Source organism: Falco punctatus (assembly GCF_963210335.1).
Source record: "Falco punctatus genome assembly, chromosome: 7".
Lineage (NCBI taxonomy): Eukaryota > Metazoa > Chordata > Aves > Falconiformes > Falconidae > Falco > Falco punctatus.
The window spans coordinates 72,908,545-72,923,085 of record NC_137587.1 but is presented as its reverse complement, the minus strand read 5'-3'; the positions used below and the strand labels follow the sequence as shown (position 1 = coordinate 72,923,085).

The 14,541-nt window shown below is 48.8% G+C and overlaps 1 protein-coding gene across 1 annotated transcript; it reads left to right on the top strand.

Moving 5' to 3' along the window:
* The first annotated feature begins 529 nt into the window (after positions 1-529).
* Positions 530-13,877, top strand: OAZ2 (ornithine decarboxylase antizyme 2). Its single transcript, XM_080397147.1, is given in 6 exon segments — positions 530-673; positions 3,887-3,959; positions 3,961-4,041; positions 9,203-9,378; positions 11,147-11,232; positions 13,063-13,877. Coding segments are annotated over 6 exon segments (570 nt in total). The 5' UTR covers positions 530-653; the 3' UTR covers positions 13,197-13,877.
* Positions 13,878-14,541: the final 664 nt, after the last annotated feature.

The following is a 14,541-nucleotide window of genomic DNA, read 5'->3' as shown; positions in this document are numbered from 1 at the left end:
GGCCTCCTCCACTGTACGGAACAACGCAGACCTGCCTCTGTTTCCTGCTACGGTATTGCGGCTTCTCACCCCTCCTCCCCCCACCGGCTGCACGCTGCTCCCTATCCCTGTGCAGGCGTCCTTCCCCCAGCCCTCAGGACCCCGCTCCCCCAGAGTGGCCAGCAGGCGCCTGGCTGGCCCGAGGACAGGCAGGCCCCCCCGAGGCGAGGCGGCAGGGCCCCCCGAGGCGAGGTAGGCCCCACGGGCCTGCCGCCCCCGCGCTCCCTGCCCGCCCGCGGGGTGCCAGCCGTCCCACGGGAGACAGCGGGGGCTCGGGTCCCCTCAGGCAGCCGCCGGGCGGGCAGCAGCCCCTCGGGGGGGACGCCAGGGTGCTGGCAGCCCCGCAACGGCCCCCCTGCCACCGCTCCGCGACCCCGGCAAGGCGTGCGCGACCCCGCGCGCCGCGGAGGCGGGGGGCGGCGCGCCTGCACGCGGGGCGGGCGGGCGCGCGGGGCGGCGGGCTCCCAGGCTGCCCGGCGCGGCGCGGGGCGGGGCGGCGCGGGGCGGGCCCGCGAGTCAGTCGGAGCGCGGCGGCCAGCGAGGGCGGCAGCAGCGGAGCGGAGCCGGAGCGGGCAGACCCAGCCGAGCCGAGGCGGAGCCGGAGCAAGCCCAGGATGATAAACACCCAGGACAGGTACGGGGCGGCGCGGTCCCCACCCTGCCCACCCCGCCGGGGCCTCCCTCGCCCCTCAGTGCGGGCCCGGGGGCGGGCGGCCTCCACCTTCCCCCGCTGAAACCCCCGTCGGGGCGGCGCCTCTCCCCGAGGAGCGACCCCGGGCGGGGGCCGGGCTCACCGGGGCCGGGCTCGGCTCCGGGGGGCGCCTCGGCGGCCGATGTCAGAGCCCCCGTGGTCGGGCAGGCCCCTGAGGCGCGGGTTGTGCCTTCCCGCCCCGGGGGGCTCCGGGCAGGCAGCCCTTCTGGCAGGTTGGCTGTCGGCAGGCAGGGCCTTACTCGGGTTGTGGGTCTTGTGCTCAGCTGACCAGATTATCTTGTCTGTTCCTTCTGTAGAGTCCTAAAAGTGTCGTTTCCTGAACCTCTGTTCTGCTGTGTAGATAAGCACCCGGGGGATGTGTACAGAACAGCCTTGTTTCTTGGCTGTTGCACGCATGGTAGCACAGCTGTGCTGTGTTCATTTTACAAGTTGCTCCCTACACCAGGTTGCTTAATACATGGCTTGCAATGGCTGGTACCATCATATCTTACAGGCTAGGTGCAGCCCACATCTTCAGAGCCTGTTCTGAAAAGCAACACAAAAGAAAACCTAACGGTAATGTCAGGGGAGCTGTGTGGATCCATCTGTCTGGTCTAAGTGTTTAGCATGAATAAACCCCCCCCCAAAACCCGAGAAAACATGCAGCTTTTAGAGCCCAAGGTGCTGGTGGTTGTTGTGGAGTGAAAGCAGTGCTGGCCCGGGGCTTCAGGTACGAGGGCTGTTGAAGAGCAGCTGTGACGGGGTTCAGAAGTTGCTGAGTTGTCCTTTGCACTTCCCAGGGACAGGGCACGGGGTTGGGATTGCTGGAGGCTTAGCAAGTTAAAATTATACCTACTGGCTGAAAACATACGCTTGCTTCCAGCTCCTGTTTCAGGCGAGACTCAGTCAAGAAGCTTTTGCTTGGGAGTTTCTTCAGGGAAAAGTGATCTTTTCAGATCAGTGATCTAAATGAAGCTTCTGGATAGCAGCTTCTCAGAAGGGAGGCTAGGGGAGAGCACAGTCCTAAATTTTAGGCTATAAACAGGCCTCAGGGAATGGAGTTGCAGTGGGCTGCTTGTGCACAGATGCATGAAACGATCAGACGTTGTTGGGCGCTTGCATGAACTTCTTCCCAGGGTGTAAATGTGCACCTGGAGGAAGGAAAACCTCTTAATACGTGCCATATGCACATGCGCTCTCTTCCCAGTGTTGCCTGACAGCGCTGCCCTGTGTATGCTGCTTTCAGGACCCTCCCTGGCTGCCACTGCGAAGTTTTAGTGGAGGATAGCGGTGCCGGTGTGCGGGTCGGTCTGTGGTCTGGGCTAGGTGAAGCACCATGCCGCAGGCAGGGCTCAGCAGCTAAAGGGGTCTTGTGTTTGGACTTCTGCATGTGCCAGAGGAAGTGAAACTGGGAAGTGTCTTGAACCGTTTTTGCGTGAAAACTACGCTTCCCCCCCCCTACAGTTCATTATCCAGCTTCTTGATGCCTTGGCCGCAAGTTGGCTGGAGCTATCAATAGTACATTGTTAACTGGGGGGTGAGGGAGGAGGGAAGGGAATAACAAAGCTGCCAACAGCTTTCTGGGGGTGGGGAATGGCACAGCAAAGTGCTTTGTCATGCCTCTCGACATCCACTACTACTGAATACACACTGGTCCATTGATAGCCCCAGTCATGCCGTGAGGAGGGACTGTATTAACACAAAAAGCCGCTGAGCATATGTGCAAAAGGGTTTGCCCTGAGAAATCTTTTCCTGCAACTGCTTCATATCTTTTTTTCCTGATGCATTTAAACAGTCTTTTCTCCAAGAAGTGGAGGCTGTAGGCCACAGCACATGGGAACGCTGCTGAAGAGCCCCATATAGGGAACCTGGAGCAGGAAATACGTGGAGGAAGAATATTTGTGTTTCCTGTAGAGAGATTATTTTGGTATGAAGTGGCAAGCCAAGATCTTAGCAAAGTCTGCCTGTGTCATAACTGTGTTCGTGAGTTATTTTTTGGCATTCAGAAATGCCAAATGTCGGTAGTTCGTTTGCAGTCTGGTATATGTTCGTAGCGTACTGTATAGGCGGTTCAGGTGATTCTGATAGTGCAGCTTGGTACTTGGTCTTTGGATACTGAAGCCTGTCTCCCTCCTGGGGAGGGATTAGAATGGAAAAACGCTGTCTTAGGAACAGCTCAGTGAGAAGTTTTAGGGCAGACAGTAAGCTGTCAATACATCTGCAGAGTCTGCCCGCTATAGCCTTGTTCCTCGCTCCGTGTGCTTATTGAAAACCCTCGTACTCACCTTTATTTTGGTGGTGTTTACATAGCTTTGCACTGTACTTGTTTCATGATGGGAACACTGGGGAATGGCTGGTTTCTCTGCATTGCTGTTGCAGGCTTTGTTAGAGGGATACCACTGCTGTGCCATGCCTCAGCAAAGAGCTTTTGTGGTACTGATAAAGGAAGCAATGCTCCAGAAGTAAAATAATTTGCTTTCATGAACTTTATAAAAGCTAGAGCAGATATTAAAGCCTGCGTTCAAAGTGATCCTGAAAGACCGTGTATAGCACATCCGAACAAACTTAGAAACTGCAAGGGAAACATACTTTATTGCTCTTAAAAGTAGATCTGTGGAGTGAACTTGTAATATTTAGGGTTGGGGTGAAGAACGTATGTATGATGTTTTATTTGCATGTGAAAATGCCAGCTCAGATGTTGTAGAGTGTGTTGAAAATATCTGAAGAACCAGCCCTTTCACTCCTCCTCGTTTTGAAAATGTGAAACTTAAACCTCCTCCTTCTGGGTCCTGTTGATCTATTTGTAGATACTTGTCTATAGAAAATGTGTGCTCATCTGGTCATGCGTTTCCAGCCATCTGCTATTGGCAGACTTCCAGGTGTCCCTTATTAGCATGAGGTTGCTCAGCACTCTCTCAGGGTTCTTGGCTGCAAAGCCCCTCCTCTGTTTCTAACAAAACACCACTGGTTTCTGATACAACTTGGGCAGTGACTGTTTTTGATGTAGGTCCCTGGGTGCTGAAGCTCTGATAGCTGCCTCTGAAGTGCTATGGAGGAGCAGGGATATGAACGGTTTGGGGTAATGAGGAGCTGTAGCATCTGAAATGTGATCCCTGCTAATGTAACCTGGTGTTCTCTCTCTTTTTCTTGCAGTAGTATTTTACCTTTGAGTAACTGTCCCCAGCTGCAATGCTGCAGGCACATTGTTCCAGGGCCTCTGTGGTGCTCCTGATGCCCCTCACCCACTGTCGAAGATCCCCGGTGGGCGAGGGGGTAGCAGGGATCCTTCTCTTTCAGCTCTGACATATAAGGTGAGAAAGATCTGACATCTAAATAATGACCTGTACCTGTGTTGCAGTTGTGTTTGATTCCTTTCACAGTCTGATGGGAATAAATGCAAATAACTCCAAGGTAGTAAGTGGGAGAACAGCTAATTTTTCAGCAACCCTGTTGGCAGGTTTATACCACCTGTTTATTAAGAAGCAAGAGACCTTTTCTCAAAGATGTGCAGCAAATAATTCATTAGCCCTGTTCCCAGAGGCCTGTTTAAGCTATTCCATGTGGAGCCAGCATTATCAAAACATGAAACAACTTCTTAAATGTCTTAAAAAAGAGGAAGTGAGTAGTAGAAAGGTGAAATGCAGAGAGAGAATGGTTGATAAGCTCCTTCCTGTGCCCTAGTCCGGAAGGTAACGCTGTCGGGGCCTGGGAGCTGCCTGAAACGATGTACTGACTTCACAAAAGAGCAAGGTAGCCATCCACTTCACACTCAAACGTTTCTAGAACATGTAGCTAGGATGAGGCAAGATCAGGGAGGCTTTGTAGCATGTGGCTCTCTGGTTTTGGCCCTCTTCATTGAGTGGGACCTTTCCTTTTGAATGAAGAAACCTGACTGTTCCTTGCTGTAGAATAATTGACGCTTGTGCAACTTTGTGTTGTGGTGGCACACATCTGTCTGCCTTCTGGGATGGGGCTGCTTTGCCACATGCCAGGGAATCAAGTGCTGTCAGATGAGGTAGCCTAAATTTATGCTCAGCTTGCAAATTCGGCTGTTCAGACAGGAGTGTTGTCATAGGTGTTAGACTAGATTTGTAATTACCCAGTGGGAGGCATGCAGGCTCTATATGATGAAAAAATACAAGTCCTTTTGGGTCACAGCTACCAAAGTCTCCTCTTTAAACTCATGAGAGAATTGCAGGCCTTGTGGCTGCCTTCAGAGGAGTTTTCTTTAATGCAGCCTTGGTGAATTTTTAGCATGTGCCTCACCTGCTTACCTTGTAAATAAACGCCAACCTCTGTAGCCTCTTAATAACATCAGCTTAACGCTATTGAGTTAAATTGTCACAGATGTTACGGAGGGGTATGAAACCCAGAGAAGCAGCAGAGCACAACGGGCTTCCTGTCAGATAAAGAAGATACGTAAATAGCTTCAAGAGGGCTCAGGACAACTGATGAATTCCCGCTGGATGGGAGGGGATGAGAAATAGGGGACCCTGCAACTTAAACTTCTGCAGGCCAGCTTTGCCAAGCCTTGTAGACACACCAGGCAAGGTCCAAAGGCAGACGATGGGCTCAGTTTGGAGACTTTGAAGTGTTTAATTTCAGTACGGCCTTGAATTTGCACAGAAGCTTTTGGCAGTGGTGTGTAGGCAGGGGTTGCTGCTCGTGGGGATGTCATCTATATAGCTGCATCCCAGAAATACAGATGTAATTCTTCCTGGGTTTGTTGCTGACAAAAGCTAGCAGAATCTGTTCAGAAAATCAGCCGCTTCTGTAACAGAGCTCCTCCCAGAGCAGAGCAGGCTGTGTTGCCCAGTGGTTTGAAGTCAAAGCTCAGATGGAGGTTGCTGGGACTCTCTCTGCCCCTCTCCGTCCCCTGCTCAGTTTAGCAGTGCTGTAGTTACAGCAGACTGAGCTTTTCAGCCAGCAAGCTTCAGTATGACCTGGAAAAGCATCTGGACCCAAAAGCTTAAATCTTTTTTTTTCCAGCTTTATCAGCTGTTCTAGTTCAAGGGGTGACCTTTCTGAACAAGCCTGCCTCCTTTGGAGCATGCAGCGCAGTGCTGATAGACAACAGCACTATAAATTAAGCAGCTGGGTCTCCCTACAGTTGTTGGTATTTTTGTATTGAGACTTAATACTCGTTCCTTCATCATGGCAGCTTTACTTGAGCTGGGAATGCAATAGCAATCAGCATTGGTGCTGCGCAGCCAGGACGGGCTTTGTGCGAATGGACGTGCTCTGGCTAGCAAACTTGGCAGGAGGCTGCAGGTGTAGCACATGCCAGCAGTAGGCTGCTTACATGGGTTTCTCCAGCCGCTTGGCTATGGTAGATCATAACATCCTTTCTTCTTATGCTGCCAACATGTAGGGGCCTCCCCCGTCCTTCTCCGGACGTCTGAGGAGCGTAGCTGGGTTGAAAAATCTTGTGCTCGATGAATTGTAACCAAGTGGAAGCTGGTCTTTGTGTGGCGTTACCTCGCTGAAATGGAGCGGGGTGCCAGAGAGCCGGTGGTTTAGGCAGCTGTGTACAAGAGATAGTCTGGTGGGGGTTTTTTGCCCATGATGGCATGACAGGGGGATTTTGCAGGGGTGAACTAAAACGAAACATTTGTTGCGTAAACAGGATTTTACTTTGAGCAGCTTCCAAAAAATCCTGGGCTGCTGCTTCACAGGAACAGCTTCTCTCCCCAGCATCTCACTATCTCTATTTTGATGCCTAGAAATACAATATCAGCTGCCCAAGACAGGCTGTGTAAATGTAACTCCCACTGAACTAGGGGAACTGGTTCTGTTGATCCCTGCAGTTGTGCTGCCTTTGGCTAATGAGCTGTTGCACTGTGGGGCTTTAAGTGGGAAAATCTCACGAGGTTTGGAGCACAGGGCATAACTTCTGGTGGCGGAAGGGCTAAGCCAGAAGGCTTGGAAAGAGCTTTTCTCATCCTATTGCAGGCTCCTGCCAGTCTTCCTGCACAAATGCATGTGTGTGCCTCCCCCTTCAATGTGTCAATCCCAGCCTGCTTTTCTCAACTTCCCCACCCTGTTTTTGTTTTCATGAAGTGTAAGAGAAGAAGCATCTGTGAGCTTTTCTTGAGAGAAGGATCTTTTCTGAAAGAGAGATGCTTTCTGCACAGTAACAACTGTAAATGACTCCTATAAAGTGACTGGTGAAGGATGTGCATATAATCCCCTTGGTTTTGTTGTTGTTTTTTTTTTTAAATAAACCTCTGTAGTGCTGAGCTCTCTGGGGTCAGGTCTGACTCTTGCTGCTGGCTCTGCGGTGGTTTTATCAGAGCAGTCTGGGCAGCTGTCTGTAGGTTTCTTGGTGTGCTTGGTTTAAAACTAACAGAGCCCGACAGCAGGCACAGCCACAAAAACTTTCAAACTCGATGAATAAACTTATTTCCTACAGGATATTTATTCTGATGAAGTGTAAACTTCTTTTTCGGCTAAGCTTTGTGGGCTTTAAACAAACAGCAGCTTCCTCTGCTCCAGTTACTGAAGCCAGGCAGTTCCTCATTTGCATGCAGTGTTACTTTGTTGCCAGCGTTCATGTACTCAATGGCTGCTGCTTTGTTGTGATAGGCAAACCAAGAGGGATCAATTTTAATACATATGGTAATAGGAATTAAAGGCACTGGGACACAGGCTCAAGGAGTCTGGAAAGGTTCTCAGTGTTGTTCTTGCTGAACCACTCACTGGTCTTTCAGCAGTGGTTACTCCTTCATAGCTTAAAACACCTACAAGAAAATACCTGTGTGAAAAGCAGCAATACTGAGCAGTCTTTCGCCCTCTTACTGGGCATGGTTGGCTGCTGTGTTTGTACTGCCCATCCTCTAAATGCATACCCACTGCAGATCCAAACTGGACTGAGCGTTCTTTGCTGTGCTGGCTCCCTGTGTGTGTTATGGTCAGATAAGAGTATATGTCACTACAAAGCATTTATTAAACCTTGCCTGGTGAGGTGCTGTCTTTCTGCAGCAGTGTCACTTGCTTCATTGTCAGTCCAGCTGATCATCAGCGGATCAGAGCTTGTAATGAGCTGCTGGATTAATCACCCTGTTACAATAAAATTCCTGGAGACTGGATGGTCGCTCACCTAATAACCCAATGGAGTAACCCACTTCCCATCCCACCTGTTGATGCTGTTGAGGAGAGAGGGACATGTGGCTTTACCAGGCACTCCTGTGACTTGGGAGCAGAGCAGACATGACTCCCAATACCTGGTTAACTTCTGCTCTTCAAAGCTTTGCAGGTGACTTTGTAAACGTGAGGGAATCAGGATGCATGAGCCTGTAACCAAGCAGATGGAAACAGTTCAGCTTCCTTTGCAGCTGACAATTTTGACTTGGGAACCTAATGAATTTCTTCACCATTTCATTGGGGCTTTTTGAAGTGAAATGTGGAAGTCATTACTGGGCAAGCCAACTGCCTGCAAAAATTGTCAGGAGAAGGAATGGAGTTTTAACCACGAAATTTTTTTCTAGGAACTGCTGAGCTGAATCTGCGGTGCTCTGCATGCTTGGCATTCTAGTTAGAGCAGTATTGGAGAGGACCATGTACATTTGTGGAAAAGACCTCATGATCCTCAGATTTCTGTAGCTTCTGTCTGTTTTGGGATTCTCTTTGTGCTATGTGTTTTCCTCCCTTATACCAAAAGGCTAGCCATTTGCCATACCGGTTGGTTGTAAGATCTGGGAAAGCAATTTGTGGTCATCCCCGAAGCAAAAAAACTGTGGTGGGGATTGGGGAGACAACGGAACTGGTCAAACTGCAGCAGCAGATGCTCTTCCAGCTTGTCAGTTCAAGTTGTGTTCTTTGAGGGGCAGGTCATGAACCATCCCTCGAAGATGTGGCTGGGACCTGTGGTGAATGAATGGACTTCCGCTACCCAGAAATTTAATACAATGTAAATATGCAAAACTACATTCCCTTGAACAGGAAAACACGAGTAGGAAAATCACTCTGAGGTCTGAGTACTCATTGTGGTGTGTCCCTGAGGCAGTGAAAGGGGAAGGGAAAAGTTTAATGATGCTCTTGGTAAGACTATAATACCATTTGTTTTGCATTTGGTCTCTCTAGTTGTACTCCACTGGCTGGTTAGTATGTAGGACTTTTTTGTTCTTTATGTTTGCATATAAATAAAAGTAAGGTATTACAGGTAGTTCAGAACAATAGCTCTTAATCACTTTAGAGAGCTGTGACTCAAATGTGAGCTTGCAGCTGACTGCGCACACCTTCATGAGCTGTGGTGAATCTCACGGTGGCTGAATTCTAGTGATAGGCTGAAACTCTAGACACACAGAAGTCGTAAGGGCTGGTCCTTTGTCAGGTGGGTGCTCCCACTGAAAACGCAGTCTCTGTGCATGCTCATTGAAGCATGATCTCTTACATTTTTGGTCTATAATCTCATGGATTGTTTTCTCTAACCCTAAAGCATATTTCATGAGCTTTCCTCCCTCCCTTGCACAGGACGAGAAGATCACTGTTAACCAAGATGTCCCAGTGCACGAAGGGAAGCCTCATATTGTCCACTTCCAGTACAAGGTCACAGAGGTGAAGACCTCCTCCTGGGATGCAGTGCTCTCTAACCAGAGCCTTTTTGTGGAAATCCCTGATGGATTATTAGCTGATGGAAGCAAAGAAGGGTAAGTTCAGGGTCTCAGAGCTGCATCTGTCGCTCCCCAGGCAGCAAGACTTTGCTTACGCGGGTGATGCTGTGTGTGGGCTGTATGTACGGCAATCTGAAGTATATCCTTACCCCATTGCCTTCAGAGAACAGTCTTCCTGTTAGTCCTCCATATATATTTTGCCCCTGGTGATCATTCCGTATGGGTTACTGTTTTTTGAGTCCATATGCTAATGAAAAACAAGCAGTAAATGAGCAGAGTGATCTTTGTGTACTTCTGGAAGCCTTTTTCCAAACTTTTTCTTTTTTTTTTTTTTTTTTTTTTTTCTGCTGGCCACTTGGCAAGCTTATTTTGGCAGGTGTTTTCCTCTCTTTCAGGGGGGGAAAAAACCTCCATTATATTGATGTGCTTCTTCTCATCAGTAGGTGGATCTGCTCTTGGAGTGCCGCCACGCAGGCGTTGGGCTCTGCCAGAATCTCTTGATTTTTCTCTGTTGGCAGAATACGGTAGTGTTTTGTCCAGACAGCTCTGCTCTGGGAAGTTTGTGTAAACGCAGCTTCCAGAGCAGCTACTTCCTGCCAAGTGCTTTGCCAGAGATGTCCGCTGGCGGGAAGCGCTGTAGCGTAGATGTGGCTTTACTGGATTCCTCTGCAGAGCACTTTGAAGTCCTCCTAAATCTTCAAGTAGGCTTCATCCATAAATGACACAAGCTAATTAAGAAAGAAACCTCACTGGGCACCTTCAGTAAGTGTCAGTGTTCTTGCTGTCTCACACTTCTCTCATTTGACTGTGTGAGTCCATAGAAATGTTTGTGTAATTTCTTCAGGTGGCCCATAAATCTTTTAGCTGTCCAGGAGCCTACTGTCTTGGGAGCAGGTTCTTCTGGGAGGGAATTTATACGCCTGTGTCATTGTGACTTAAAGCACAGTTTTGTTGGATTATTTTTAGCTAGGTAAAACAGCCTAGTAGAGGCTATAATTAAAATAGTTCACTACCATATTAACAAAACCCTTGCAAATTTTATCTCCCTTGCTGCACTCCAGTCTTACTGACTGCTGTTTAATTAGATGTCAGTTGAAGCCCTGTTTGTCACTGCTCTAGCAGTCTGCGTCATAAATGGTTACAAGGCCAGCAGTGACAGTGACAGCTCCACCATGCCGATCCCTGGGGCTCAGAGAGGAGTTAATGCAGCACTGCTTCCATCAAGAGGTGGCAGAAATAATTCAGCTGGAAAGGCAGGAAGCATGGATTCAGGGTGCATCAGCTGTGCCAGCCAGCTGATGTGTTCAGGAAATGGCTTTTCCTGTGCACATGCTCCTTCAGTGATGTTTTTCTCTTCTCTTCTGTCTGGCATGAGCTTGTGTCTATTTTTTGTTTCTTTCCCCCACCCCACCCCCTTTTCTCCCATAAACCACAAAATTTAACAAAACAAATCCCCTCGTGTATGTTGCCAGTGGAGGGGATGTGGCCTGGCTTGGGATTAGCTGCAATATTCAGCTTCCCACATACGAAGGCTGCTGTGGGTGGATGTTTGTGCATGCCAGCACGCAGATGCAGAGGACAGTGACTTGTTTGGTGACTTGATGTGAGGACAGCTTTTGGTTCAGCAGAGCTGGATAGTGAAGCAGGAAGCCCATTGTTTCAGCACCCATTGTTCACTGGAAGGGGTCTGTAAACAAGTAATCTTTCTGCCTGAAAACATCCAAACAGTAGATAATGCTCAGAGGCTTCCTTGGGACAGGACTTCCTATAGCTGATGTTCTTTTGTCTTCCTCCTCCTTGGCAGGTTATCAGCACTTTTGGAGTTTGCTGAAGAAAAAATGAAAGTAAACTACGTCTTTATTTGCTTCAGAAAAAGCAGAGAAGACAGAGGTGAGAACTCGTCCCCACTGTCACGTTTGCTCCCTAGATCTAAGGCAGTGCTGCTGAAGCTGTACAAAAATCTGGTAATCCCAAGGCAAGACTCCACAGGATGCTTCCTATTTCAGTAATTGTTACGTGTGTAGTTCTTGTGGCGTTCGTACAAATTAGTAATAGTTCCTTGTGAAGGAAATAAGCCCTTTCTTGAGACTAAGGGAGAGGGAGTATTTTGGTTTCTCCAGCAGTTATGCTTTGCTGTCCTGCCATTAATTACTAGTACTCTCATGCAGAAAGCTGCTTCTGAATTACTTGGAGTATTTTGTTGCCCAGAAATCGGCTAATACTGCTTCTTTGGTAAGGAGTGAAGGTCTCCATTTGGCACCTGGTTTCTGTGATTTGGAAGGAGAAACCAGGGAGAAATTGTTATGTGGGAAATGAACACTTGTAGCTTGTTGCTCTGATGTTCATCTGCTTTTTAAAGATCTCCCAGCACTTTTGCCCTTCCGTAGGCTTACAGGTAATCCTGACCCTGGCTATAGACGCTTATGGCTTAAAAGGGCTGCATTAAGATCTAAAGATAGATGTGTTGGATGAGTGATTACAGCATGGAAGTTTGAGATTTGTGGTGAGGTACCAGGCTCTATGGCTGTGTCACTTTCAATCTTACTAGATGCAGGCTAATAACCAAGTAATTGCCATGGCAGGAGTAATTCAAACCTTAATTCTAATTTTACTCTGCTGCTTCACAAGCTGCACTGTCTTTTCTGAAACGAAGCGCGTTATTAGAGTTAAGCTGTGCTGAGCCCAGGAAGATGTCATTCCACATTACGATGCCAATTGTAATTTTCAGATTAAGTTCTTGCTGTAATGTCTTCACCACCAGAGGTTGTACAGGTGACCTCTGCAGTGGCTGGTTGCAGGAGACATCTGATACTGGGTTTTGGTTTTAAAAGTGGGCCGTGTGGTGTTCTTGGACCTGGCTTATTTGTATGAGTTCCCGAGTGCTCCAGATCCTGGGTCCTTGTCTGTGCAGTTGAAACTCGGTCCTGTCTTGAAAATATGCAGGGGCTCCTCTGCGTGACCATTCGGTGGCTTGGGGCTGATCATCAGAGGGTGCTGTAGAGATCAGGTGCTGCCCAAGGTAACTTTCACGGGGCACATTTAGTAATTTAGTGACAAGGGAGCGTGCATCCAGTCACTGCATAATGCAGCCTTGCCTGACTGAGACAAGGTGTGTGCGGCACTTCTGGACTGACCCTGCTCTGAACTTCTGTCTGTAACCCATGGTGGCTTTCCTGGGGGACTGCACCGAACTGTGCTGAGCCGTCTTGAGTTTCCACTGAGCTCCAGGTCCTGTTTGTGGAGACAGCAAATGTCTACCTAGACCCTGAGCAAACAGATTCCTGTTGGCTGCTGTCTGACCCACTTTCAGAGCTTAAAGGGTGCTGGGACCCACTTAAGTACAGAATAAAAACTGTGACGTGCTGCAGGATGGCCATGTGCATCCTGGGAAGGTGGGAGTGCAGCTGGTGCAGGTAGATGACCAACTATCGCTGTTTCTCAGAGGAAGTGGAAAAGACATCGCAGGATAAACATGGACAGACCTGCTCGGCTGCACAACTAAAATCCCCTTCACGCTTAGGAGCGGCTGTGATGAATGCAGGAAGAGACAAAACCTCCTATCTGAGAGGGCTGTCATGTTCGAATGGGGGTTTTCTGTGCAGGAAGTTTTGGATGCAACTCGCGGATGGTGTTCAATGCACTTTGGTATTCATGGCTTCCAGGGTGATACAGGTAAAGAGGATTATTCCTGGTGGTAACAGATTTCCTTCTCTTTGGTAGCTCCGCTCCTGAAGACATTCAGCTTCTTGGGGTTTGAAATTGTGAGGCCTGGTCACCCCTCTGTCCCGTCACGGCCAGATGTGATGTTCATGGTGTACCCCCTGGATCAGAACTCTTCCTCTGATGAAGAATAGCTACAGCAGAGGACTCCAGTGTGACCTGAAAATGCTGTTGAGGGGAGAGACGGTTACATCTCCTTTCTTGAGGAAAGGGAAAACAAGCTTCTGTTGGACTGAAACTGCATTTCTCATTGTTAGGTTGGCCTGTGTATCCTCAGAGTTGACTATCTCGTTGAAATGTTTTGCCTAGAGAACTATATATACACACATGTAATCACCAAATAGTAAATGGAAGATGTTATGAACTGGCATAGGAGCTCTTTACGTGCAGCTGTGTGGTGTGTTAGCCTAGGGGTGCCCCGTGCCCAGGCCGTGTGGGGGGGGGAGCACAGCGGTAGGTGCAGTATGAACTCCTTGACTTCTCTAAACCTGTGTTGGTCCTTTCCCAATCACCCGACACGCGCTCATCTGACAGACTACCTTCTTGGTTTTCACTCAAGACTCTTAAATAGAGGGTGTGTTTTGGGTGTTAGGCACAAGGAGATGTGCTCGAGTTTAACCTTTAACACTACATTAAAACCCCCTTGTGTCTCTGCTTTGGGGCGACCGATGCTGTTTTAACTGGTCTAATTTTTTTCTTTTTTTTTTTTGTTTTAAACTTATTGCTCTTCCAGCTTTTGTTTTAAGCGGTCTTAACTCTGTTCAATGTTACCACTGCACTATCACAGCGTTCAATAAAAGGGGCATTCAGATGAACTTCACACAGCTGGGGCTGCTTATTTGAAAGGAACAGAGCTTCTGGTGGGCCTCCCGTAGTGCTGGAATGGTTTCTGAAGGTCAAGTGAGTGTTTGGAGCAATACCTCTGCTCTGGGGGAACGTTTTCTTAGCTGCCTGCGGTGTGAAAGTCCAAAGAGCCAAAAAAAGCTCATGCCTTTATCCTCTGCCCAAGAACGGTACAGAGCGGGCCTGTGGCTGCCACCTCTGTTCTTGCTCCTCACCTTTCCAAAGAGATGATCTCAAGAGTTGAGTCACTGAGCTAATGGCTGTATCCAAACCAAAATGGGTTGCGTGTGGGGGCAGGCATGGATGGTGGGATGCTCTCGCCATCCAGGGGCTTTCCTGGGATGGAGGGATGGGGCTGTGGTGCTGGTGGTACCTCACGTTTCAGCCCTGCCCTTTCTAATGCTGGAGAATGAGGTTATGCTCTTGTCTTTGTGCCATGTGGATGTAACCTGGCTGGCTTTCTTTGAAAGGCCACATGAGAAGGGTGTATTTATAAACTGTGCCCCAGAGGTGTGCTGTGAACCCCCTTCCTGGCCTGGCTGCTTGCGCGTGGCATTGTCCTTGTGTGCTTTGTTGTGCTCTCCTCCTTCTGTGGAGGATTTTGTTAAAAGCCAAAGCCAAGCCATTCCATAAATG